The 26,275-nt window shown below is 21.9% G+C and overlaps 5 protein-coding genes across 6 annotated transcripts; 4 read left to right on the forward strand and 1 right to left on the reverse strand.

The window, feature by feature from the left end:
* The first annotated feature begins 1,690 nt into the window (after positions 1-1,690).
* On the forward strand, positions 1,691-2,617 carry LOC127281508 (cytochrome c oxidase subunit NDUFA4-like). Its single transcript, XM_051305227.1, has 3 exons — positions 1,691-1,874; positions 1,962-2,108; positions 2,239-2,617. The coding sequence occupies exons 1-3, from the start codon at positions 1,824-1,826 to the stop codon at positions 2,299-2,301; spliced, it is 261 nt and encodes an 86-aa protein (XP_051161184.1). The 5' UTR covers positions 1,691-1,823; the 3' UTR covers positions 2,302-2,617.
* Positions 2,618-2,751: 134 nt separating this feature from the next.
* LOC127281507 (phosphopantothenate--cysteine ligase) lies at positions 2,752-7,924 on the forward strand. The gene is made up of 6 exons (XM_051305226.1): positions 2,752-3,302; positions 4,490-4,620; positions 4,991-5,088; positions 6,028-6,242; positions 6,660-6,842; positions 6,911-7,924. Exons 1-6 carry the CDS (start codon positions 3,180-3,182, stop codon positions 7,094-7,096), a joined length of 936 nt encoding a protein of 311 aa, XP_051161183.1. The 5' UTR covers positions 2,752-3,179; the 3' UTR covers positions 7,097-7,924.
* A 52-nt stretch (positions 7,925-7,976) lies between these two features.
* Positions 7,977-15,764, reverse strand: LOC127281506 (vacuolar protein sorting-associated protein 16 homolog). Its single transcript, XM_051305225.1, has 16 exons — positions 15,578-15,764; positions 15,065-15,251; positions 13,864-13,992; positions 13,621-13,762; positions 13,197-13,318; positions 12,692-12,867; positions 12,052-12,424; positions 11,716-11,843; positions 11,351-11,495; positions 11,112-11,246; positions 10,722-10,883; positions 9,824-9,973; positions 9,251-9,498; positions 8,878-8,974; positions 8,485-8,588; positions 7,977-8,134 (listed from the first exon to the last, which is right to left on the reverse strand). Exons 1-16 carry the CDS (start codon positions 15,631-15,633, stop codon positions 7,990-7,992), a joined length of 2,499 nt encoding a protein of 832 aa, XP_051161182.1. The 5' UTR covers positions 15,634-15,764; the 3' UTR covers positions 7,977-7,989.
* A 150-nt stretch (positions 15,765-15,914) lies between these two features.
* On the forward strand, positions 15,915-21,493 carry LOC127281509 (uncharacterized). 2 transcript variants are annotated; one of them, XM_051305229.1, is made up of 6 exons: positions 15,915-16,157; positions 18,658-18,871; positions 19,102-19,324; positions 19,832-20,498; positions 20,755-21,030; positions 21,137-21,493. In XM_051305229.1, the coding sequence occupies exons 2-6, from the start codon at positions 18,802-18,804 to the stop codon at positions 21,347-21,349; spliced, it is 1,449 nt and encodes a 482-aa protein (XP_051161186.1). In that variant the 5' UTR covers positions 15,915-16,157; positions 18,658-18,801; the 3' UTR covers positions 21,350-21,493. The 2 variants fall into 2 exon arrangements, with proteins under 2 accessions (XP_051161186.1, XP_051161187.1); XM_051305230.1 differs by lacking the exon at positions 18,658-18,871 and having other exon boundaries at positions 15,916-16,157; positions 21,137-21,382.
* Positions 21,361-25,553, forward strand: LOC127281510 (uncharacterized). Its single transcript, XM_051305231.1, has 5 exons — positions 21,361-21,475; positions 21,587-21,914; positions 23,673-24,030; positions 24,151-24,429; positions 24,702-25,553. The coding sequence occupies exons 2-4, from the start codon at positions 21,905-21,907 to the stop codon at positions 24,170-24,172; spliced, it is 390 nt and encodes a 129-aa protein (XP_051161188.1). The 5' UTR covers positions 21,361-21,475; positions 21,587-21,904; the 3' UTR covers positions 24,173-24,429; positions 24,702-25,553.
* Positions 25,554-26,275: the final 722 nt, after the last annotated feature.

Raw genomic sequence — 26,275 nt, forward strand, 5'->3', positions numbered from 1 at the left:
ACCCTACCTACACTGCTCCATCTACAAAATCATATTCCTGATCATTCAGTTTTTTGTCAGCGAGATTGTAGACGGACTATTATATAGTTTCAGATTCCTGCCGGCAGTGATGGGTTGTGACGCGTCACACAAAGTTTTGTACGTATAATACGTTTTCGACGTAATATACGTATAAAATGTAGAAAACCACTGACATTTTGACGTCCATATATGATCCTCTGATTTTTGCCATAACCAATTTTTCTTATCATTCTACCCCTTGACAGTCCAGGGCCCATATGTGGCCAGAAGAAGCAAGTGGCCATATATGGCCACCGCAAAAAAATAATACTAAATTTAATTTGATTCGCCTGAAATTTGTTACTCGGTGGTTTTCGGGGTCGCTAAATTTGAATATGAGGTCGGTTTTTCAAAATTCAAAATGGCGGATCCAATATGGCGGACAAATTTTTAAAAAATCAATCTGATTTGCCTGAAATTTGTTACTTGAAGGTTTTTGGGGTCGCTGAATTCGAATTTGTGGTCAGTTTTTCAAAATTCAAAATGGCGGATCCAATATGGCGGACAAATATGGCAGACAATTTGAAAATTGATGTGTTTCCACCGAAAATCGTTTTTTAGAGATTTTTGGAGTCGCTGAATTTGAATTTGATGTTAGTTTTTCAAAATTCAGTAAGGAAAATCCAAAATGGCGACTAAAATTTTAGAAATAAATAAAAATCTGACGCTAGACTCCAAAAATGCAAGTAACAAATTTCAGGCAAATCGGATCAATTTTTTTAAAATTTGTCCGCCATATTGGATCCGCCATTTTGAATTTTAAAAAAACGACCCCAAAAACCCCCAAGTAACAAATTTCAGGCAAATCGGTTTGATTTTTTAAAAATTTGTCCGCCATATTGGATCCGCCATTTTGAATTTTGAAAAACTGACCTCAAATTCGAATTCAGCGACCACAAAAACCTTAAAGGCCTAAGCAGAATAGCTTCGCGAAAGACGTTCGCGAACGTGAAACATGAGTTAGAAAAGGACAGAGATATATTCGTATCCTTTTCTATCTCATGCATCTCGTTCGCGAACGACTTTTGCGAATCTATTGTGCGTTGGCCTTTAATATGATGAAGTCATATTTTTTTGGAAACTTTTTTTTCGGACCGTTTTAGGCTCACCAGCGATTTTTAACTGGACTGCGAAGGGGTTAAATTAAAGTCTTAAAATAAAATAGAAAAAAAGTTTTTATTTAAAAATTGTTTATTTTGGGAGATACCAAACGACTAGACTGACAATATAATACTTAGAATATAGGTTATGTTATTATGCACGTGGCCCGGTGTTCACTCTTATTTGTGAAACCAACTTAGAAATAAAACCGATATAAAAACATTTCAATAATTAAAAATTTTGTTTTACAATTGTTAAAATAATTAATAATTACCTAAATTTTGTTTATATTTTTAATTTCTCTTTCAATAGTGTAAAGTAATGAATGATGTATTTTAATGAAGAATTTAAAATTGCCGCTCTTAAATCACGTGATCAAATGTAATAAACATCGTGTAGAAAACTTAGCACGTAATATACGTAGTATTATACACGTAGAAAACCACCACGTATTATACGTCATGTATTATACGTACCCATCACTGAATTATCCTGCGTGTTACATCTCCTCGCACTATGAACACACCTTAATATTACATTCTATATCGTCTGCTAAATTGTTTTCTGCTAGAAAATTGAGAAGGGTTCATCACATTTTTCCTAGATATTTTCGTCAGTTCAATTTGTCATTTAGTAATAGAACAAAGAGAATTAGTGTCAAGATGACTTTAATGCAAGGATTGGATCTTAAATCAATAAAGAAACATCCATCGGTGAGAAATAACAAAAATTGTTCGTCATTCTTATCTTGTAGTATAAAAATAACGATTTCTTTCTTTTTTTTTTTTTTTGTTAATCAGCTGATACCACTTTATGCGGTCTTACTTGCTGGATGTGCAACTTCAGTCCTTTATTTAGCAAGATTGGGTCTCAAAAATCCTGATGTCTCATGGAATCTTAAATCAAAACCAGAACCTTGGAATGATTATAAAGATCGCCGTTATAAGGTATATGTAATTTCAAAATATAGACTTAAGAAAATGACATTTTTTTCTAATAAAAATTTTTATTCTTTTGCAAAAAATTTTTTCCCAAAAAAATACATAAATTTGCAATAAAATTTGAATTTTCTTACAGCTTTTAAATCCAATTGGAGATAAAGAGACACCCCCAAGAATGAAATCAATATTTGATTTTTAAATTGTATGAAAAACTAGACACAATTGAATTTAGTCAGGTACAAAGAGTGTAATTTATTTTATTTTATAATGCACAATCACAGAATTCTCTTTTTTGAAAAAAATAAATCTGAAATCAAATTTAAATTGAATTCGGATTTTTTTTTTTTTGAAAAATAAAAGATGAATCTCAATTTACAGTGTGCTATTAAAATTATTAAATATAGGTTTAAAGAAAAAAAAACAATAGTTACCTGAGTCTTAAGTGATTCTCGATCAGTATTGGCCATGCTAGTTAAAGTGTACATTATAATAAAATAAATTTTGAGAATCCTAAATTTTAGTCATTTTCTTTTATACTTTTACCATAATTCCTATTTAAAAAAAATAAATAAATTTTCTTTTATCAAAATCAAAATTTACAGTTATTGAATATTTAATTAACGTTTCGAAAGTTTAAGGTTAAGTTTGAATTTTATACATATAGTGCACGCAGTTACATAAGATCGTTTCATCATTTCACACGTTCAAGATTGGATTTTTTTTATTATTTCTAATTACGCTATAGATAACATGTTTTTTTTAATATAGAACACAATATGTGTTAGAGAATTTGTATTATCGTCAAAATACAATTAATCTATGTATTTAAATTTTTTTTTTTAAATCGTTTTCGGTCTTTAAATTAACCTAAAAACCAATAATACAATATATTTTCTAATAAATATTTTCGATGTTTTAGAAATATAGTAATTTTTTTTCAAAACAAATTTAGAAAATAATTTTTATTTCACATACAAAATAATTGATTATTTTTTTCGAATTTCGTTATCATATCTTGATTAAAAATTTTCGAATTTCTTTTTCCTGATAATAATTTTTGTGAATTAATTTCGAAATATGGCATCAAATTGGGAAGAATTTTATGCAAAAAATTCGCCACCTTTGGATTTAGTAAAAAGTGAAGAAGAAATGAAAAATTTTATTCAACAACACAAGGATCAAAAAGTTGCTCTAGTGACGGTAATGTTAATTTTAATTTTTTAATATTTAAAAGTAATTTCAGGTAATTTTTTTTTTTTTTTTTTTTTTAATATGTATCTAATTATATTCAATTTTTTTTTCAAATTTAATTAATTTGAACAATTTTATTTGTAAATAGTTTGGATAAAAATAATGTGTATTTTTGAAAAGTACTTTCTAAATTTATATTTAAAAAACAAGTTGTAAATTCAGATGTTCATTACATGAACATTTTGCTTCCTGTTTACGATCAGCAAAAAAATTTGCTTCCTCGTGGAAAAAGCATAAACATTGAAATAAACATACAAAAATAATATAATAATATAAACATTTGAATATACATTTGAGTTAAATTTAAAGAATTAATGTAAGTTAAAAAATCAAAAATTCATATTTTAGCCGAAATTTCTGAATATTAATGAAAAATAATATATAATTTATCATTATTTACAATTATATCGATTCGTTTCAATGCAAGGAACACAATTATTTTATATTTAAACTTGAATTTAAATAAATATAAAATTTTTCAGTTAAAATGTGAATTTTCTATTTTTTAACTTTCATTAATTTATTAAATTTACCTCAAATGTGAATTTTATATATACCAATCAATTCGTTTTCATGTAAGGAATACAATTAGTTCATCTATAAACTTAAATTTAAATAATCACAAAATTTTATAGCCAAAATGTGAATTTTTGATTTTTTAACTTTCATTAATTCTTTAAATTAAAATTAAAACTATACTTTATATATACCGATCGATTTGTCTCGACGTAAGGAATACGATTTTATTATATATAACCTTAAATTTTTATATTTAAAAATTTTTTTGATTAAAAAAAATTTTTTGGAAAAATCACGATAAAATTTGTTTTTTTGAGTATTTTTTAAAATCCTTTGGTCAGATTTGAGATATTAATATGATAAATGAGCCTACCAAATTTTATCTAAATCCATTAAAACCTGTTAAAGTTATCTTCTAAACAAAAAGGGATCCACAAACACACATACATACATCCGGACAATTGATCAGGATATCATATAACATGTTTCTATATAGAGAAAAATTTGTTTCCGCCACTTTGAAAATTTTTATAAACGAAAGGACTACAAAGCTTCCTCCATGAGGTAGCAAAAAGAAATAAGGAAAATTGTTGTTTTATTTATATTTTAATTAACAGAGTGGAGGAACGACAGCTCCCTTGGAGCACAATACAGTGCGTTTTGTTGATAATTTTAGCGCCGGAACAAGAGGATCAATTTCTGCGGAATATTTTTTAGAACATGGATATTCTGTTATTTTTTTGTACAGGTAATTTTTTCGTAAAAAAAATACCTTTTGGAATTATTGTGTGTATTTGTTTTTCTTTTTTTTTTATTTTATAATTATTTTTATTTCACATTATATTTTCAAGTACATTTAAATATCGTTACAAATATATTGGGGAAAAATATTAATTTTGATATTTAATGGAAAGAAAGATTTCAAATTATAAAAATGATAATAAATTAATTTAATATTAATATTGGAAAAAGGAATTTTAATTATAAAAATTAAAATTAATTAATTTTCTTTGATATGAAATTAGAAAAAAAACTTTAATTATAAAAATGAAAATTAATTAATTTTGATATTAATTGAAAAAAAAACTTATAACTATAAACAATACAATATGTTACAGACTTAAATCTCTGGAGCCTTATTCACGTCATTTTTCAAATCAATCATTTCTGGATATGCTTGATTTAGATATAGAGAATGATAAGCCAATAGTTAAAGGTGAAACATTTTTTATTTTAATTGGAATTCAATTTTTAAATAATACTTTCCTGATCTATTTTTAGAAAATTTTTTATAATTTATGAAAATCTTATTTTAAAAATTACATATATAAATAATTAAAAAGAAAATATTAAATTTCAATATTGATTAAATATCTTATTCAGATGTAATATTTTTATAATTTCATTATAATATTAAAATAATAATAATAATAATAATAATAATAATAATAATAAAAGGAAGACAAAATATTGTCTTTTGTAATTATTCATAATACATTGTCAACTTTACTGACATTAATTGATAACTTTTAATTATAATTTTCTGCAAAGTTTATAAATTTAAAAAAAAAATTTGTCTTTCCATATTTTTTTAATTCGAAATGCTGAAAATTATGTTTTCGATTTTTTTAACAATGGAAAATGAAAATAAACAATATTCTGTTTAATAAAGAAAATACAATTTAGTAAAAAAAACATCTTTTTCTCAATTTACTCAATGAGTATAATATTTAATTTAAAAATATTTTTAAAAAAAAGTTACCAATGAATTTGAATAAAAGTTTAATTTAATGCATCCTAATATTAATAGTATTAATTTTAATAATACATTTTTTATTTTAATGCATAAATTGAAAAAAAAATTAATTTATTTCAAATAATCTTGACTATTATCAAATAAATATTTATTTGTATCAAATAATATTATTCTTTGAGTTAATTAAATTATATTTTCTCCAAATACAGAAATTATTGGTTTAAATACAGTTTATTTAATTCAAATAAAATTCATGTTGTTCAAGTAAATATTTTTTTAATAATAGTCAAGTAACCAATTAGTTGAATCAAATTAATTTTTTTTTTCAGTGTATATGAAAAAGAAGTTTTTTGCTAAAAAAATATATATTAATTATTATTTTTTTTTTTTTTAATACAGTTTCTTCAGAATATACGGAAAAAGTATCAACAGTTTTATGTAAATACAAGGAAGTATTGAAACAAAAAAAATTACTTCAAATAAATTTCACAACTTTAGTCGATTATCTTTGGTTATTGCGATCTGCATGTCAGGCACTTGCACCATTAAAAGAAAAAGCAATTCTCTATTTAGCCGCCGCTGCCTCAGATTTTTACATTCCACCAAGTGAAATGGTAAATTATTACAAGTATTTCTTTCATTTTTTTTGAAAAGTGGAAAATTTTTTCACTTTTCTATATTCAAAATAGCAAATAAAAAATAAAAACTACAAGTTACACAGTTTTGCCAAATTTGAAGATTTATACAAATTATTGTTATAAAAATTTTTGTGTGCGATTTTACAAATTTTTCTATTAATCTACAAAATTAATTTTTCTATTCCTTGGCTTTATTATTTTAAATTAACATCGCTTTCGATAAATATATCTCTCTTTTTGAAATTATGTAATTTTTTATAAATATAAATATAATTTATTTAAACAAATAGAAATTAATCTAATTTCCCCCTCGATTTTTCAAAAATTTTAAAATTCCTAAATATTTAATTATATAATAAATTTAATATTTAAATTGTTAATAAATATTTACAGGCTGTGCACAAAATTCCGTCCAGTGGTCCACCAAAAATTGCATTGCAATTGGTACCAAAAATTTTGAAACCATTAGTTAATCTTTGGGTGCCTGATGCTTTTGTGATATCGTTTAAACTTGAAACTGATGAGAATCTACTCATTTCTAAAGCGAGAGATGCTCTTAATAATTATCAACATAAAGTAAGTATTAAATTCAAAAAACAAAAAGAAAAAAAAAAAATTGTCAATTTTTCCTCTTTTTTTTCCAGTACGTTGTGGCAAATATGCTTCAAACACGAAAAGAACGTGTTATAATTGTCAGCAAAGAGGACGATTATGAGATAATAATGAAAAAATCAGAAATTTCCCAAGGCATGGAAATTGAGGAGAAAATTATTGCTGATCTTGTTGAGAAACACGATAAATTTATTTTTAACGCTGAAAAATCTAGATAAAGATTTTTTTTAAAAACCATTATTATAATTAAATTATACAACAAATTATATTTTTTTAAAAAAAAATTTTTACTACTTCAGTATATTATACAAGAATTATCAAAAGAAACACTTTTAAGGCCATAAAATATTTTCGATGAAAATGTATACAATTTTTGTATTTTATCGAAAAGAAAAGTGTTTTTTTTTTTAGTTAGAAATAAATATATTAGGAAAATATTTTATATTTTGGTGGAGGGAAGTTATTATTTTGTTTTGCGGAACTGGTTTCTGTTAGAATATTTAAATTTTTATAAATAAATTAAAAAAATTTTTTATTATTAATGTATTTTAGTAGATTTTTATAAATATTATATACAAGCGAATCTCATATTAGGTTATGGTATTTATATATTTTGTTGAAATAAATATAAATTTATATTGTTTCAATTATTTCAATAAATCAAATTTAATGTTGTAAAATTTTCATTCTCATTTAAATCTATGATAATAAAACAAATATTTTTACATCAATTTTTAAATATTTTTTTTTTCTTGGTAAAAATACAATTAAAAAAAGTCCAAGAAGACATTACATATTACAGTAAAAATTACATATGTAATAAATTATAAAGTAAAAGTACTTAAAAAAAATTTTTACTTGTAAAAAAAAATAAAATTTTAAAAGTAGTAAATTTAATTGCACTTTGGTTTTCTTTTACTTATATAAAAGTGCTTGAAAACCGTTAGAAGATTTTTTTTTGTCATTTCATTTTTTTTTTTTTTTTCTATAAATGTATATATATAATATAATTGTGTACGTTAAATTAATTATGAGAATATTACATACGTACATTAATAAATTGAAGAAAATTGAAATTATGGAAAAAAAAACAGTTCTAAAATTTTTTTCTTCATTTATTTGCCGTTAAAGTGGCAATCATGCCATTTATTTTCTCGGCGATTCTTCGATCGGATGTTCCACAATAAGCCAAGACATAGGACAAAGCAGCGGTATCTTTTTGCTCAAAGGCAATTTGTGCTGCCTCCGATAACATACTGTAATATTATTTTTAAGTTTTAATTATATTCTAAAATTCCATTTTTTAATTCATTATTTAAAATCGATCATTTTTAATTCATTATTTTAAGGGAAGGTACCAGTGAAATTTTCCTTGTTTTAGAGTGTCAAAAAAAAAAAAAATTATTAATTTTTAGAAAAATATATTTTTGAGAATAAAAGATTTTTTTTTAGAAATTATTATTTCCTAAATTAAAAGATTTGAAAAAAATATACATAAATTTTAGAAATTAAAAGTTTTTAGGAAATTATATTTTAGAAATCAAGTATTTAGAAAATTTGGCTTGGAAAATATTTAATAATAATAATATTTATAATTAATACTCACTTTACTTTTGTTAAATATTTCACTTTCAAGTCATCTTTAACTCGAGGTAAATATTTTTTTGCCTCTATTTCGTTCTGGTATTTTAAGCATTCATCTATAAAAGGCTGAAAATAAAAAGAAAATTCTTATTCACCTTCTCAAAAGTAAGAAATATTTTTTTAATTTAATTTAATTGATACCAATATAAATAATTTCAAATTATTTTGTTAAAAATTTAACTTACATTTTGACTCTTTTTTTAAAACTATTATGTAGATACCTTATTTGTATTTAATTTTTTATATTATTTTTTAGAAAAAATTTTTATAAAATAAAAAAAAATTTACAAGAACTATTAATTATATTTGTTATTAAAAAAAAAGTTGACATAAATACATTAGTAGAAAAAATTACCTCATAACCAATTGGTGATTTTTTACTTTTTGAAAATTTCTCCAACTCAATCCAAATTCCTTTTTTGGCTAAACTCTGAATTCTTAACCACCAATATCTATAAAATAAAATATTTATTATAAACAATTTTTTTGTTTTCCATTTTTCTAATTAGATAAAATACGTTACTTTAATAATTTATTAGTTTAAAAATTATTTATTCATGCAAAGAGGTAGTGCATTTAAAGATTTAGTTATGATTTAATTAATATATTTAATAATTAATAAATTAATAATTGAACTCGAATTAAATTTATAATTTTTTAAATTGCTAAGAAATTTTTAATTAAATTAATATTAAACAAATTTATTGATGAATTTAACATTTAAATACCTTCGATCTGGAATTTTATACTCGGATCTTAATTTATCAGCGAGTTTAATTTCATTTTGAAGAAGTAAAATTTCAACAGTCTCATGAAGGGGTTTTCCAACAATTGATTCGTGTAAAGTTTCCTCTAATGAACGTTGATAACGTAAAAGTTTAATTTGTTCTTCCGTTAGCGTTGCATTTGTTTCATTGCGAGCTAATTTAAAATTCTCTTGAGCAGATTGTAACATTGCATCTCTCGAAGCAGTGTTCTGAATAAAAAAAAATACAATTATTATTACAATTTTTTCTTCAATTTTTCCTCAGTGAATTTTAATTACATCCATCTATTTCAATAAAACTTATTCGTTTCCCTTTTCCAAGCGGAAGCTTTTTAAAATCACTTTCTCTAAATCTTAAAAATTAATTAAATTTTTTATCTAATTAGTTTTATTTAGTTTTTCTCTTTGAAAATTTTTAGTAGAACTTACGCATAATTATGATTGTGAAAGAAATAAAAAATTCGTATTTTTTTTTTTTTGAAATCATTATTGAAAAGTAAAATATATTTTATATATATTTATAAAAAAAATGTACCTTTGGTCTATAACTCTCTTTAACGAACCAGAGAGCGTGTGAATGATAATCATCATACTGATTATAAATATCTCTTAAGGTTTCTCGATTGTGACTCTGACAATATTTTATATACAAAGCCATAGCAAGAGGACAATGCATAATAGACATCTGAAAATGTGAAATTTATAAATATTGATTTCGATAATAATTTAAAATACTTAAATTATTATATTATTATATTATAAAAACTAAAGTTTTAATTATTTATTAATTTATGTATAAATATTAAACTTACAGTAAATTTAAATATTCAAAACTATTTTTTAAAGATGGTTATTATTATTATTATCATTATTATTATTATTATTTTATTATTTATTTATAGTCCATACCTTTCAGTTTCGGACGAACTTCCGATTTACACATTTTCGTATTACATAACTAAACTAAATTTCACACAATTAAAATTAAAATTAAACCAAATTAGATTAAATTGAATTAAATTAAAGATGTTTATTTATATATATTGTATTAATTTAGGATATAAATATTAACATAAAATAATTATTAATAATATTTACACATAGTATTTTTAAATTAATCCATTATATCAATAGTATTATATTTTAATTCAATATAATATAATTGTAACAATAATACGAATTAAAGTATCATAAAATTATAAATCCTAAATAGAATTTAATTTTTGTTATATTTAAATTTTAATCAATTTAATTAATTAATATTATTAAATGTACACAAAAAAAGGAAACTAAAAAAAAATCGAAAATTATGAACTAGAAATAAATATGAAAAATAATATAAATCCTCAATAAGTAAATTATTAAAATAAAAAATTTTTCTTAATTAACGTTAAAATATTAAAATATTAAATTATTAAATTTTTTTAAAATACCTGAAAATCCCTCAAAGGCATGTGTTCTCTGAGATGAAGAATAACCGTATAAACTAAATCAGTATTTCCACTTTCCACGGCTTTATTAAGAGCAGCTTTTTCCTCGCCAAGTCGAAGTAATAATGGAACTTGAAGTTGAGCTCTTGGCTCATAATCTATTAACTGAGAAAAAAAATTTATTTATTACATTCAAAATTTTTGTGTTTTTTTTTCTTTCTTTCTTTTCTTTTTTTTTTTTTTTTGAAGAAATAAAATTGAAAATTTATACTATTTTTATTTTTAAGCTTGCTGAAAAGAAAATTGTAAAACTTTGTAAAAATACATATAATAGAGAAATAAAAAATAATCAAAAAAACAAATTAATTAACTGAAAATTTGTTGTCAACTTACTTTGATAGCTAATTGTTTTCTTCCACAGTCAGCTGCTCTTAATGCAATTTCACTATAGGAAACTCCTGGTGCATAACCTAATTTATCGGCTATTTCTTCTGCAATTTGTTCTTTATCTAGTTGAGTTTGTCTCACCTGATTTCAAAATAAAAAAAAAACAGATAATTAATAATTTAAATATTTTTTAAAGAGAGTAACATTTTTTTTTAATTATTTAATTAATATTGTGAAATTATTACCTTGTAACAAGCCCATTGAGCCAAAATTCGACTTTCTCCATCTACCTCCGACAAACGAAGATGTCGAGCAATTTGAATACTTAAATAATAATGTCTTCTTGCAACAAGTCTGTCCAATAATACCTGACTCGTCAATGCATTTAATCTGTGCTTGTTAAGACGAAATTTTTATTAAAAATTTCATATTTTGATTAAAACAAATTTTTTTAAAAATATATTTAAAGTATTTGAAAGAATTTTGAATATAAACAATAATAAAATAATAAATATTAGTATATGTAAATAATTATGTACAATTACATTAATTAAAAATGTAAAAAAAATAATTAAAGGCTATTAAAATGTTCAATAATTAAAAAGGATACTGTGTATACGTCAAGGGAATTCCAATATTAGGATGACGAACAGCATTTAAAATTCTCAAAACTCGACACATGTTCACATAATGCTCTGGATTTATAGTCTTACTAAATCCTTTTCCATATTTTGCAGCCTAATTGAAAGAAATTTTTTTAACTTATGTTCAATGATAAATAAAATTTAAAAAAAAAAACACTAAAATTATATTTCCTTTACACATTAAAAGAAAAATATTTCAAAATTATAAAATTTTTCTAACTATATTAAATATAATGAAATAAATAAATATATATGTTAAAAATGATAATAAAGAATAAATAAAAAAATAAAATTTAACTCACTCGCATAAGAAGTTTTTGTGTATCAAAATTAAATTCATGACTCGCTGCATCAACACAATCAATCACTGCTGCGTCAAGTTTCTCTTTAACTAAATCCATATAACTATCGGCTTTATGACTTTTTTTTTGAAATTGTTTTGATGCCTCTAATAAATATGATGCAGCGTCCGTTGAATTAATGCGAAATATTTTTTGCACAACATTGGGAACTTTTTGTATCATTTCATGTGAAAAACTTGAAATAATTCGTACGCCATCGATTTCCGTTACAAGATGAACGGGACCATCGTAATTAAAAATCATTGTTTCGCCTGATTTTCCAATAACCATTACAGTTGAATCCCAATTACAAACAACGGCTTCCGTTCCACACCTGGTGTAATTTTTTTGAAGAAGGAGAAAAATAAATTAATTTCTTTCTTCAATTTAAAAAAAAATTTATTATAAGAAAAATGATTATTTAAAAAATATATATATTTTTTTAGTGAACTTTTCCTTATCTTTTTTGAATAAATTATGAACAAAAATTTTGATTCAAAAGCAAAATTGAAAGATTTTTCTATCTCAGTGAATTTTGAAATTATATTTTGCTTTTTCGTGAAAGAAAAAAAAAATGATATAATAAATATAATAAACAAACCAAGCAATATCTGTTAATTGTTCCTTCATATTTGTTGCACACTCGCAATATTTGTCTTTGAAGTCAGATGAACCGAGATATAAATATCCCGTGTCGGAATATAATGCAATATGTCTATTATTACCGGAAGCAACAATTGCCACTATACTTGATATCTTATTGTTAAATAGTTTACTCTGAAAAATTAGAAAAGAAAATTTTCTTTAAATGCAAATTTTACAGACATTTATATAACTATATATTATTTTTTAATAATTTATATAATTATAATTTTCGTTTCATTTCATTTATTTATTAACGGGACATAAATAAATTAATAGAAGATTATTAAAAAAAAATTAAAACTAATATTTAATTAAGTAAATTAATAAAAAAAGTTAGATATAATAGTAATTACTATAAATAATTAGAAAATATTTGAAGAAAATTGAAATAAAAAAAAAATGCAATTAAAATTATAATATTATTATTAAATTTATAATCATAATTATATTATTATACATACAAAAGCTGTTGTAACGAAAGTTTGATTTTGATGAATCTCCTGAATTCCTTCTTGATTTGAAATAATAACTTGACTATCTCTATCCTTACGAATAATGCACCATTCGATTGGTCCTCCGAGTTCTTAAAAAATAAAAATAATTAAACAAAATTTAAGTGTTAAAAATAGAAGTTAAAATTGTAATTAATTTGTTTCCACATTTTTTATTTACTTTGTGAATCGTTAAATTATTCATTTCTTTATCAAAAATTTAAAAGCATAATTCATCAATTAATTATATTATTAATATTATATATTAATTTCATTTTAAATAATTAAATTAATAAATATTATTAATAATTATTAAATTAATTAATAAACAATATAGATAATTTAGAAAAAAATATATATATATATATATATATAATATTGACCATTAACTTACTGGGAATTTCTAACTGTCGAACTTTTGGTTCACTAACATTGTTCACCAAAAAAATACGACTTGTAGACGTTAAAATAGCAAGTCCAGTGCCATTGACGCTAACAAAAAATTTTGCATCAATAACTTTTGTCTGCTTCGCTTCCTGAGAATAAAAAAAAATATTATTTTCACAAATAAAATCGAGATATTAGGAATTATTATTATTATTATCATATAATTTTGTTATTAATTTTGAAAACTTACATTTCCCATGCTAAATGCATGTTGATAATTGCCAAACATATCGTAAATAAGAACCATTCCATCTTCCTGAATGCAAAGTAATTCTTCTTGATGTGACCAGCCTAAAGTTACTAATTGTCCACTCGTCCACTGGTTAAAAAAAAGTGCCATTAAAATATTCTTTAATTATTAGTACTCTGAATTTTTTTTAAACCTCTGTACAATTATGTCGTCCCTCTGATTGTATTTTGTTAATTTTAATAAATAAATTTCAAAAATTATAATTGAGGTATGATATTCACATAATATCGAAGTATTTTCGTAAATGTTTTATTTAGAAAAAATTATATTTCACAGTAAACTAAATTTTAGAAAATATTTAATAAAAAATTTTTTTTTTATTTTAATTTTCGAAGAATTTTGTTAAACTTGTTAAAAATAAATAAATTGGCGATTAATTTTAATAAAAATTTTTTTAAATTATTACATTTTAGAAAATTAGCAGTTAATTTTTTTTCACAGCAATAAAATTTCAAACGATTTTCCCTTGAAAATTTTAATAATAAAATAAATGAAAAACTTTATACAAATTTCTAAAAAAAAAAAAAAAAAAAATTTAATTTAGACTTTTGAAAATTATTTGATATTTCAAAAAGATGTAATTAAAGTTTTTAATATATATTAGGTAATTTTATTTTAATTTATTTGTAACAAACAGAAAAAGAAATTAAATAAGCCCTTTTGTACGCACAGTACTAATATAATAAATCATTAAAACTAAAAAATTCAGAAAAGAACAAAAACAATTTTAAAAAATAGAATAATACTTTCATTTTTTTTTATAAACATAAAAAAATTCTCTTGAAATTAAAATTATATAAAAATTTGTAACTAAAAATTATTCAAAAAGAAATGTTTTGATTTTTGAAACGTCAATAATTTCATTATAATTCAAAGTAAAATTTCTCAAATTAATCAATTGATACGTTTTTAAAAATTTTATTTATAATTTTAATTTCACAATAAAAAAAAATGTTTTTAATATTAAATTCTTTAAAACCTTTTTTTTTTTGCATTTTTTTGTTCAAATTAATAAAATTAAATTCTACTCAACCATTTTTTGAATAGAATATAAATATACATATTTCTTAATAAAAAAAAAATGAATCGTAAAATTGAAAAAAAACTTATGTTTAAAAAAGAAAGAAAAAATAAAAATTACTTGTAATTTTGCCATAATCCTTCCAGAGGATGAATAAAATAATATTATCGGTTTTCCGGTTCCTTGAACTTTAACAAATTTTTTCGGATTTCTTGTTATTGCTATGGACCCTCCATAAGGTGCTGCTACTACTAAATGATTGGCATTTGCCTCATTATAAAAAGACAATGGATAAAGTTCGAATTTCCTGTAAATTATGAGAAAAATTAAACGAAATTTTAAAAAAAAATTATTTATAAACAATATTTAAAATTTGATTAAATAAACTAGAAAAATTCCGTATAAAAATATCAAAAGAAATGTAAAAACTATTTTTTTTCCAATAGAATAAAAAGTACATTAAAAAATAATAATTATTTACCAAAATAATAAAATATTATATTATAATATAAAATAATATTTATATTAACAATAATTAGTAGTATTGAAATAAATTTATTATATATTAAAAAAAAAACATAATGATTGAAACGTCAAAGTGATTTTTCTCAATTTTCATTAAATATAAAATACCTGAAATATATATCACATCCCAGTGAGAACCAATCGGCTGTTAACATAACCGACATGATTAATAATTATATTAAATAAACTAATTTTACTTTATAAACATTTATTTTTACTTATTTGACATTTTCTATAAAGAACTGTCATTTTTTAGGTTATGTGTACAATTTTGACATTTTTGTTTTTCTTTCGTTTTGACGTTTGTCAACACTGCGTTTGGTAGCACTGCGCTAGAACCGCCAATATTTAAATAATTTTAATTTACACCACACTTTGGACTTCCCCTGTTTTTCTCTATGTTTGACCTTGACGAAAGATAGGCATGATCTAAACCTAAAGAAAGAGAGTCAGTCGCTACTAGTTTATTTTTGGACGTGGGCCAAGGAAAACGTGGGCATTGTTTTATTGTTGTGTTTTTAAATTGCTTTTCATTTATATATTTTTCTCTTTATCTTTTGAAAGTAATAATATAGTGATTACTGTTAAAATACATAAGTTATAAATTATTCCAACGTATCAACTTTGTTTTATTAGAAGAAAAATTAAAAAAAAATATATATATCCGATATGGCTGAAGGAAATCGAGGTTAACTTTTTAGATAATTTTACTAAATTATTTAAAGCTTATATTCGTAATTTTTAAGATTTTTAGGTTTTAAAAATTAAATAGATTATATATACAGGGTGTTCCAAAAGTATGGAAACTTGCAAATATTTGGAAAAGTACGCATTTTCGTGATACTTCTTTTTTCACTGTTGGGTCCCGGGACCAATTTTTTGGGTTCAAAAATGTAGATCTTATTTTTGTGAATTTTTTTGAATATTTTTCACGAAAATGCGTACATTTCAAGATATTTGCAAGTTTCCATTCTTTTGGAACACCCTGTACACTGTAAAAAAGGTTTTAATTTTACTATTAAAATAGTAGAATCACAAGATTCTGTAACAAATTTTGTTATACAGAATTATGTGATTTTACTGCACTCAGTTTGACAATATTAATGATTTTGAGGTTAGAAATACAAGATTTTAAATGTCGATTGTAAAATTCCAGTTCCAATGTAAATTTGCCCTACTGTATCATGGTTTTTTTCCTCGCATACACTGTATGTAATTTTATGGACGAGTGTAAAGTTACATTTTTTTGTTAATTTACATTTTGAAAATGTGAATATCATGAATTTTGTAAAATTTCTAAATAAAAAGTAAAAAAGCAATTTTTTCATTGTAAAATCACATATATTGATAGAAAAATACATCGACAATATTAAATTTTCTTTAAATTTAAAAATTTGTTTACTTTTGCATTTTTTTGCCTAATTTCGTTTACTAAACAACTATTTTAATAATCTGTTATAATTTTAAATTAATTTCGTTTCGTGTATGTCGTCTTGTTACGAAATTTTTCGACTTATTTCAGTAAAATGCGACTTTTTCGACTTGTTTTTATAAAATTTTTAAATTATTTAAATACTTTTAGTATACAGTATTCAAATCTATTTTATTTCAATTATATCTAACAAATTTTCAAATAAAATTAATTCATCATTTTCAATAATTTTAATAAAATTCTTCACAAATTCAATTATCTTAAATTGTTTTTCAATTAAAATTTTTATAAAATTTAATAATTGTTTAATAATTTTCAAAAAAGTAGCAAATGAAATTATCAAAAAAAAAATTTAATTTTAAATCACTTAAAATTTAATTATTTTGCAAAAATTTCAATTTTTCTTAATTATTTTTATAATATTCTTCAAAAATTCAATTATCCGAATGCATTTTTCAATTAAAAACTTTTGAAATTATGTATTGTATTTTTGTCTGCAATTTCTAATAAATTTCTCAGTGAAATCATCAAAAAAATTTTTAATTAAAATTCAGTTTTAGTTCAATTAATTTCAAAAATAAAAATTAAAAATTTTAAATCAATAAAAATTCAATTATATACTTACTTTTAAAAAATGTTATCTAAAATTATTTGATAAATTATTTTTAGTTCTGTAAAATTTAATTATTGTCTGAAAATTAACAAAATCCTCGACAAAATCTTTTGAAATTCAAAAATTATTAAAAATTTAAACTTTAAATCTTCCAAAAATTTGGTATGATTTTTAAGTCTGTTTTTTTTTAAATGCGAGACAAAATACTAAAATAAAAAATAAATAAAATAAAAAAATTTCAATTGGTTCAACTATTATACATCTAATACAAATTTTTTTCAAGTTTTTTCATCCCTTAATACAGTAATATACATAAGGAAACTGTTTTCTTAAAACTTTCTTAGAAACTATGCTGTCCCCATTTACACCAAATTTTATGAAATTTTCTAAATCTTGGGGTAAATGGGGACAGTCAATTTCATGCATTTAAAGCTTATCTAAATTTTTTTCTGTTGCATAAAATTAATCCTGGGAACGTAAATAACAACTTTAAAAAAAAATAAACCCGCAAATATTACCTTTTAAAGGAAGAAAATTACGTAATTTGTGAAAAATAGCGATTTTGTCCACATCTACTCCAACTGACCCTATTTAAAAAAAAAAAAAAAATTTTTATTTAAAAATGTGTAAAACTTGATTAAGTATTTTTTGAAATTTTTTTTGGACAATGAAAACTAAAAAGTATGACAAAATTTTTAATTCAAATAAATTGCTTAAATCAGATTTGAAAAAATTATAAAAATGGAAATTTAAGAATTTTTTTGAGAAATTTGTCATACTTAAATAAAAATTTTGAAAATTTGTCTTACAATTAGTTCAATTCTGAAATATTCGAAATAAATTTTCTTGATAATATTTTTATAGAATTATTCTCATTGGAAAAGTAATAAAATGAATTTAATATCAAATAACATTAAAAAATAATATTAAAGTCAAAATTGATCAGGAAATCCAACAATGATGGTGTAAAATTGATAAATCCTCTTATTGTAAGGATTATGGGAAATGGAAAACTAAAATAGGGAGGGAAGATTACTGGGAAATGAAAGAATTGAGTTATAAGGACAAAGAACAATGGGCTCGTATTAGATGTGATAATGTAGGGAGGGCAGGGAATAAGGATTTCAAAGACGTAAGTTGCAGACTCTGTGCGGGTATGTAACAGAAAACGTTGAACATATTTGAACGTGCAAAAAAGCTAAAGAAATAATTGATAAAAAATGGGTGAAAGAAGTGGATAAGTGGACCAATTCCGGAGGAAATCTCTTGCAGAAAATATGGACAACAATGTGTGATAGGCCGAACCTCGCTCTCTGCAGATACACAAGGGCTTTCGAGGAATTAACTCGAATTAAAAGTTAAAATTTTGTAAATTTAGTTTTAAATATTTATTAACCACAATTAAATTTTTTTTTTAAATTGAATTTTTCAAAAGATATGAAAAAAAAATGATTTGCTCCATTGTCACTCTACATTAAAAATAGAACTGCCATTTTATACAAAAAAAAAAATAACATTTATTATTTTCATTTATTTATTTTTGCCATTAAAATTAAAATAGAAATAAGTAATATATTTTTTTTTTAGAAACAAGGCTCCGTAAACTGCAATGTCCTTTTACGTGGAAAAATATAAGTGAAAATGATTTAAATTCAGTTAAACAAGATTTGCATCATGATGAAGCATTTGTACCACTAATGTCCTTAACTCGATATTTAATAATCAGTTATGCACAGTTTTTAAAACAGGATTATAAATTAGCTGACGAAAAAATTGAAGAAGCAAATAAACTGATTTCTCAGTTTAGCAAGTAACTATTATTCAAAAATTATTATTTTTAACAATATACAAAAAAAAAATTCTAATGAATTAATTCTTCATTAAAAAGATTCGTACATATGGTTTTCCATGTGAGATTTTCAATAAAAAAAATTTTTTTTAACTTGAACATTTTTTTACAAAATTTTTATGAAAAATAAGTAAATAGGGTATTTTTCATTTTTTTTTTTGATTTGATAAAAATTATGGAAGTTATAATTTTGAAAATTAAATTTCGTTAGAAGCATTAATTTTGAATTAATAATCATAAGAAATTTATATAATATATATAATTTCTTACTTTTTTTCTCTACGTGTAACACTTTGGAAAAATTGTAATTTTTATAGAAAATAAATTACGTCACTGATGAAAAAAAAAAAATAGAATTAATTACTATTTTTAATTTAACTTTTTGAAGAGAAAATTTAATTTAATTTATTTAATTGATTAAGATTTGATTAAGCAATTTTTCAAATTTAAAATTGTTTTTATTTTTAGTTCGGAAAAAGAAGTCGTTGAGCATATTTTAGAAGCAACAAAAGCTCATTATTTAATGATAAAAGAAAATACCGATGAAGTTGATGAGATATTAAAAAAAATCAACAATATTGATGATGAAAAATATTTAAGTACATTAAATGTATTTAAAGCAGCATTATGGACACATTGCAATGATTTTATAAATACAACAGAAATTGCCATTGAATTTGCTAAACTTTCATTGAAATACAATCCCGAATATGCAATATCACATTATTTTCTTGCTAAAAATTTGAGAACATTAAGAAGATTAAAATCATGTCACACTTCTCCTGACGATGAAGAGATGTTACATTTTGAAACAGCTTATAAACTTGATAAAAATCCTCAATATGGTCTTTTTCTTGGTCAAGCTTACAAAGAAAAAAGGATAGAATACCAAAAGAAAATGATGAAAGACGAAGAGATAATGATGAAAAAAAAAGCAAAAAATATTTTAACTGAAATTCACAAAATGAATATTAAATGTCCCTCTATTAATTTGCGCTTAGCTTTATATTTTGAGCAAAATTTTTTATTAAATGAGGCAAAAGAATGTTTAGATTATGTTGAATCAGTAACACCAGATGATTCAATGTTTCTTCATTATAAAGGACTTTATTTTATGAAAATGAAAAATTATGAGGTAAAATTTATATTTTATTTAATTTTCCATTAATTTTTAATTTAAACAGAGTTTGCATCTAAAAAATTATTGTCTTACATTTTTATATAATTGTAGGCCCTTGGATTGACTTTTGAAAGAAAGAAAAAAAAATTCATTTTTAGTCGATTTAAAATTACAAGAAAAGTACATTTTTTTATTTGCAATAAATAAATTGGTTTGAAATATTTTTTAAAAACTTTAGACAATAATTGATAATTAATTTCTTTAATAATAGGAGGCAGCTGAATATTTAAAAAAAACATATGATTTGAATAATTATGGTGCTGATATTGGATATGCACAATGTATGCGAATACTAAGGAAACGTTTTGATTTTGTTGAATATTTTTTAAAGATGATAGAGAAATATGAAAATATTGAAAAATGTAAACAAAAAGAAATGCATTTACATGTGGCTTTTACATATTTTAATATTAAAAGAGACATTCGTGAAGCAATTAAATATTTTTTACAAGCATTTGAAATTGAAACTTTTGAATTTAATATGGAAGTATGTAAAATTTTCAAGAAATATTTATTAAAATTATTTATTATCTTAAATGATATTATAAATAAAATAAATTAATTATTTTAATTTCTTGTTTTTTTTTTTGCAGAAATACTTTTATCCTTTGGAGGATGTTAAAGCGAATAATAAACATACATTTGGTATAAATGTCTATAAATTTCTTGAGGACAATATATTTCCAAAAATTACTGACTACATGAAAAATAATACAATAAAAATTCCTGAGGATGTCATTGCAGCAAATGAAAAATTGAAAAAAATATGTGAAGAATATCATCAACATAATAGACATAATTTATAATTTGAATATTTTTTTTTTTTTTTTTTGAAGAGAGTTTGTAACTTTTTTAACATTTTATAAATATATAATTAATTCTATTTTTTAATTGTACTTCACGTGCAAGACTTGAATTTTACAATAAAAAAAGTATGTACTAAAATTTAATCGCAATTCTATATAATTTTTTCTGAACGTATAATCGAAAAAAAATCAGAAAGGTCGTCTTCGTACTAAAAAAAAAGGTTTCCTTTGTTATAGAAGATTAAAAAGTTGCTGGAAATAAAAATAGAAATATGAGTAATACGTGAGCTGATAAAAGAACATAAAAATCTTTCGACAATTTAAAAATTGAAGACGAAGTTTTTTAAATTACTCAATAAAAGAGAAGTAAAGTATTTATTTAAAAAAAAAAATTATAGTTTCATGATAAATTTGAGAAGATAAGATATAATAAAATAAAAGATCATTAATTGTGAGCGAAAATATTGCTATTAGTAATTTAGAGAATCTCTCGACAATTTAAAAAGTGAAGACCTCTCGGTGAAGACGCAGTTCTCCAAAATATACATAATCAATATGAGCGGAAGTAAGTTTTTCATTTAAAACTAAAATCAAATTTATAGATATAAGAGTGATTTCACGTGAAATTATTTTTTCTTTTTTTTTTTTTTTTTAAGTGCCAAAACTTTTGAGTTATGAATTTTTAAAAATAATAATTGTAAATTTAATTTTGTTTGGTAAAAAAACTTATTTCTTGCATTAAAACTAATCGATTAATCTATTATAACGTTCATATTTTACTGAAATCTATAGATTAAATCATTTTTTTTTGAATTTTTGAAAAAAATCGTTTTTTGTATTTTAACTTTGGGCACGATTTTCATTATTATTTTTACACACCTTGAAATACTAAAAATATTTTGAAAAAACTTTTAGATTGGTCATCATGAATATGAGTCTTTTTGTTTAAATAATTTGTTCAAAAAAATTTTTTTCTCATTTTTCAAAATAAAATGCATTTTAGTTTATTTTCTATGAGAAAAATAAAAAAGATCCTAGTGGACAAAAAATTTTTTATTTCGAAAGCCCAAAGTTAAAAATAATTAATTTGTTTATAAAAAATCGTAATTCTTTTTTATCGTTAACATATTTTGACAAAATATGTCTACTAGTCCTGGAAGTCCTGGAAATGTCCTGGAATTTGAAAAAATGTCCTTGAAAGTCCTGGAATTTGAATTTTTGTCCTTGAATTTTTTATATTTTGCTTTTAAATTTTGCGAAAAATTTCTAATTTTGTCAATCAAGTTAAAAAAAAATTCATTAAATAAAGTAAAATGAAAATTTACTTAAGTAATTAATTAATTTTTTAATAATTTCTGAAAACAATAGTTCAACTAAAAATTTTTTTATTCCTTAAATTCATCCAATTTAATGTCCTGGAAAAATAAGAAATGAATGAAAAACTGAAACTTTTCTTCTCTTGTCAAAAATTAACTCTAGTTTCAAAAAACTTTTTTGAAAATCACTTTTTTCTGCAAAAAGAACCAAAAAAGAATATTTTATATATTTAAAGAATTTTCCTATCATTCAGATCATTATTATCGTCAAAAAGATGTTGATCGTCTTCAATGTCCCTTTAATTGGGATTTATCTGAATATGATATTAATAAAGTTACATGGAATTTAAAACAAAATGAAGAATTCCTTCCAGAAGTGAATTTTACTAGACTCCTAATGTCGGCTTATGTTGAAATATTAAAAAAAGAATATAGGTAATGAAGCAGATAAAAAACTCGAGGAAGCAGAAGCCGTAATAAAAGAAATAAAGAGGTTATTAATTATTATATATTTTTACTAAAATTATTATTGGCCATAAAAATTTATTTAGATCTTAAAAAAAATCAAATACTTTCTTTTTTTTAAATACAAAATACGCTATAAATTCATTTCACAAAAATATTTCCCTTTATATTAGTCAACAAAATTGTTAATTCTTTATAAACGAAAGATTTTCTATTGCATCAAAAATTTTAATTAAAATATAATTATCAATTTTTTTTTTTTTTTTTTTTAGTGATCGAAAACAAAAAGTGGCTCAACATATATTTTTGGGAACAAAAATTCATTTTTTGATAAGAAAAGAAAATTTCACAAAAATTGATGAGATTTTTAAAATCATCAATTGGATTGACGATGAAATTTACAAGAGCTCATTGAATGAATTTATTGCTTGTTTATGGACACAAACAAATTATTGTAAAAAAAACAGCAAATATTGCAATTAAATATGCTGAAATTGCCATAAAACATAATAAAAAAGCTGCAATTGCACATTACCTTTTAGGAAAAAATTTGCGTACTATTAGAAAATTAAATCCAAGATTTATTAAGCCGAGAAATGATGAATTAATGCATTTTAAAGAAGCTTATAAAATTGATGAAAATCCAAAATTTGCCGTTAATCTCGCTCAATGTTTGAAGGAAAGTAAAAATAATTCAGAAGCTATGATAATATTTGAGGAATTATATAAAAAAAATTGGAAAAGTGTCACAATACAATTAAGATTAGCTTTAGTTTTTATTAAAACTAATAAATTAGATAATGCAGAAAAATGTTTAGATTACGTTGAATCTGTAGCACCGGAAAAATCTATGTTTTTACACTATAAAGGATTGTATTTGATGAAAAAAAACAATATGAGGTATTTTTTTAAAAAAATAATTCAAAAACTTAATAATTAGTGAAAAAAAGTTAATAATAATGATTTATACATTAAATTTTTACAAAATAATTATTTAAACAAATTTTTATTTATATATAGGAAGCTTCGAAATACTTATTAAAAGCTACATCAGGAGAATTTAATTTTCCAGCGGAAATGAGTTACATAAAATGTATGAAAATATTTGACACAAAATTTGATTTTACATCACATTTACTTGAAATCAAAAAAAAATTTTCAGAAGCTGAAAATGAAAGAAAAACAGATATTTTACTTTATATTGGTTTTAGTTATTTTTACAATAATAAAAATTATCTGGAAGCTATGAAATATTTTTTATCAGCATTTAAAATCGAGGAAAATAAATTGTCACTAAAGGTAATGAGATATTTTATTGTATATTTTTGAAATTTTTTTGAAAATTAAATAATTTTGTTTTTTGTAATTTCTTAAATATTATATATTTGTTTACAAAAATTTGAATTTTTTGCTTCGAATTGAACCAAATTTTTTTCAATTTATTAAAATAATAATAATAATAATAATAATAATAATAATAATAATAATAATAATAATAATAATAATAATAATAATAGCTATAAAATGTAAATTTGATATTTAATGACTTTGCTTTCCTTTTATCGTTTTAGAATTTCTATTGTTTACTTGCTAAGACACCAACAACAGATGTGTATGATTTTGTAATAAAAGAATTATTACCAAAAATTAAAGTCAACTCGACGACAGGTACAAATAATCTTCCAACGAAAGAAATAATTGAAATGAAAGAAATGCTGAAAGAAATTTGTGAAGAATATCTCTAAATGTTTAAAAAAAACAACAATTAAGGAGCAATTTTTAAAAATAAATAATTAATTGCTGATTCGATTTAATAATATTCATAAATATTTTTTTTTTATAAATCTTCTATGGAAGATTGAAAAATAAAAATATATTATACAAATATTATTCAACAATTTTATTTTTTTTTTTTTATATATATTTTAGATGGATAAATGCATCAATTACGGTGCGTTTATAAAAAAACAACTATTATCACTATTATATTTAATATAAATGTTGCAAAATGATTTTAAAAAAATATTTTAATCTTTTTTTGATACAATCACTAATAAAGATGCACATTTAAAGAATTATTAATTTAATTATTTTTAGATAAAAATTTTTCCCTCGTCGTAATTGAAATATTTTTAAAATTTCCAATGGCTTCAATTCAAACGTAATTTTGGTCACCGTAATTGATACACCGAAACTGATACAAACGCGCCGTAATAGAAAATTACGTTATTAGTTTTAATTTCTCATATTTTTTTAAATAATCAATTTTTATAAAGTTAAAAATAATTTAATATCTAATTTAATTTAACATCTAAATAACATGTAATCTTATTTAGTTTAATAAGTCTTAAATTGACTTTATACAATAGAAATGTCGAATTTTCTATTTCAAAGATGTTTTAATCCTATATTCAAAGTTTCAAATAAAACATGATTTAATTTTAAAAAAAGCATTTATTATTTAATACTAATTAAAAAAGCATCATTTTAATAAATACTATTTATTCTCAATATTTTATTTTTCATACATATATATTATGCAAATCAAAGCGGATTCAAGTAAATTGTTTAAAAAATAACTCAAATAGAGCAATAAGTTCCAGAACATTCTTTATTAAAATGTTTTTAAATCGAAATAAAACTTTTTTCATTTTGCGATTAATTAAACTTAAAATTAATTTTTTCGATATATTTTTGAATTGGTTTTTTTTTAAATATTACAATAAGATCCTTTTATTATTGTCTAATTTTCATATTAATTAATCTACATGCATATTTTTTTTTTTTAATAATTTGAAAACTAATATTTCAAATTTATAATCACAAGTTTATGTATACACGCACAATAAAAATTATCAATTTACATTACAAAAAAAATGTACATAATGAACACAAATGTGCAACAATGTTAACACTTTTTTCTGACGTAGTGTAAACAATTAAATTTCAACAAAAATTTCAATATTTCAAATTTTCATATTTAAATATTTAAAAATGACAAACGACATTTAAAGCAAGTGAAAAAGAAAGCTGTAAATTATCGTTTCTGCAAAATTAGAAAAAATAATATATTTCTGGAGAATTTGTTAGATAATTAAATAAAATAAATAATAATATAAATAGTAACAACAACAAATAATAATAA

The sequence above is a fragment of the Leptopilina boulardi genome, unplaced genomic scaffold (assembly GCF_019393585.1).
Source record: "Leptopilina boulardi isolate dan_hultmark-lab unplaced genomic scaffold, ZJU_Lbou_2.1 LbouV2_273, whole genome shotgun sequence".
Taxonomy (NCBI): domain Eukaryota; kingdom Metazoa; phylum Arthropoda; class Insecta; order Hymenoptera; family Figitidae; genus Leptopilina; species Leptopilina boulardi.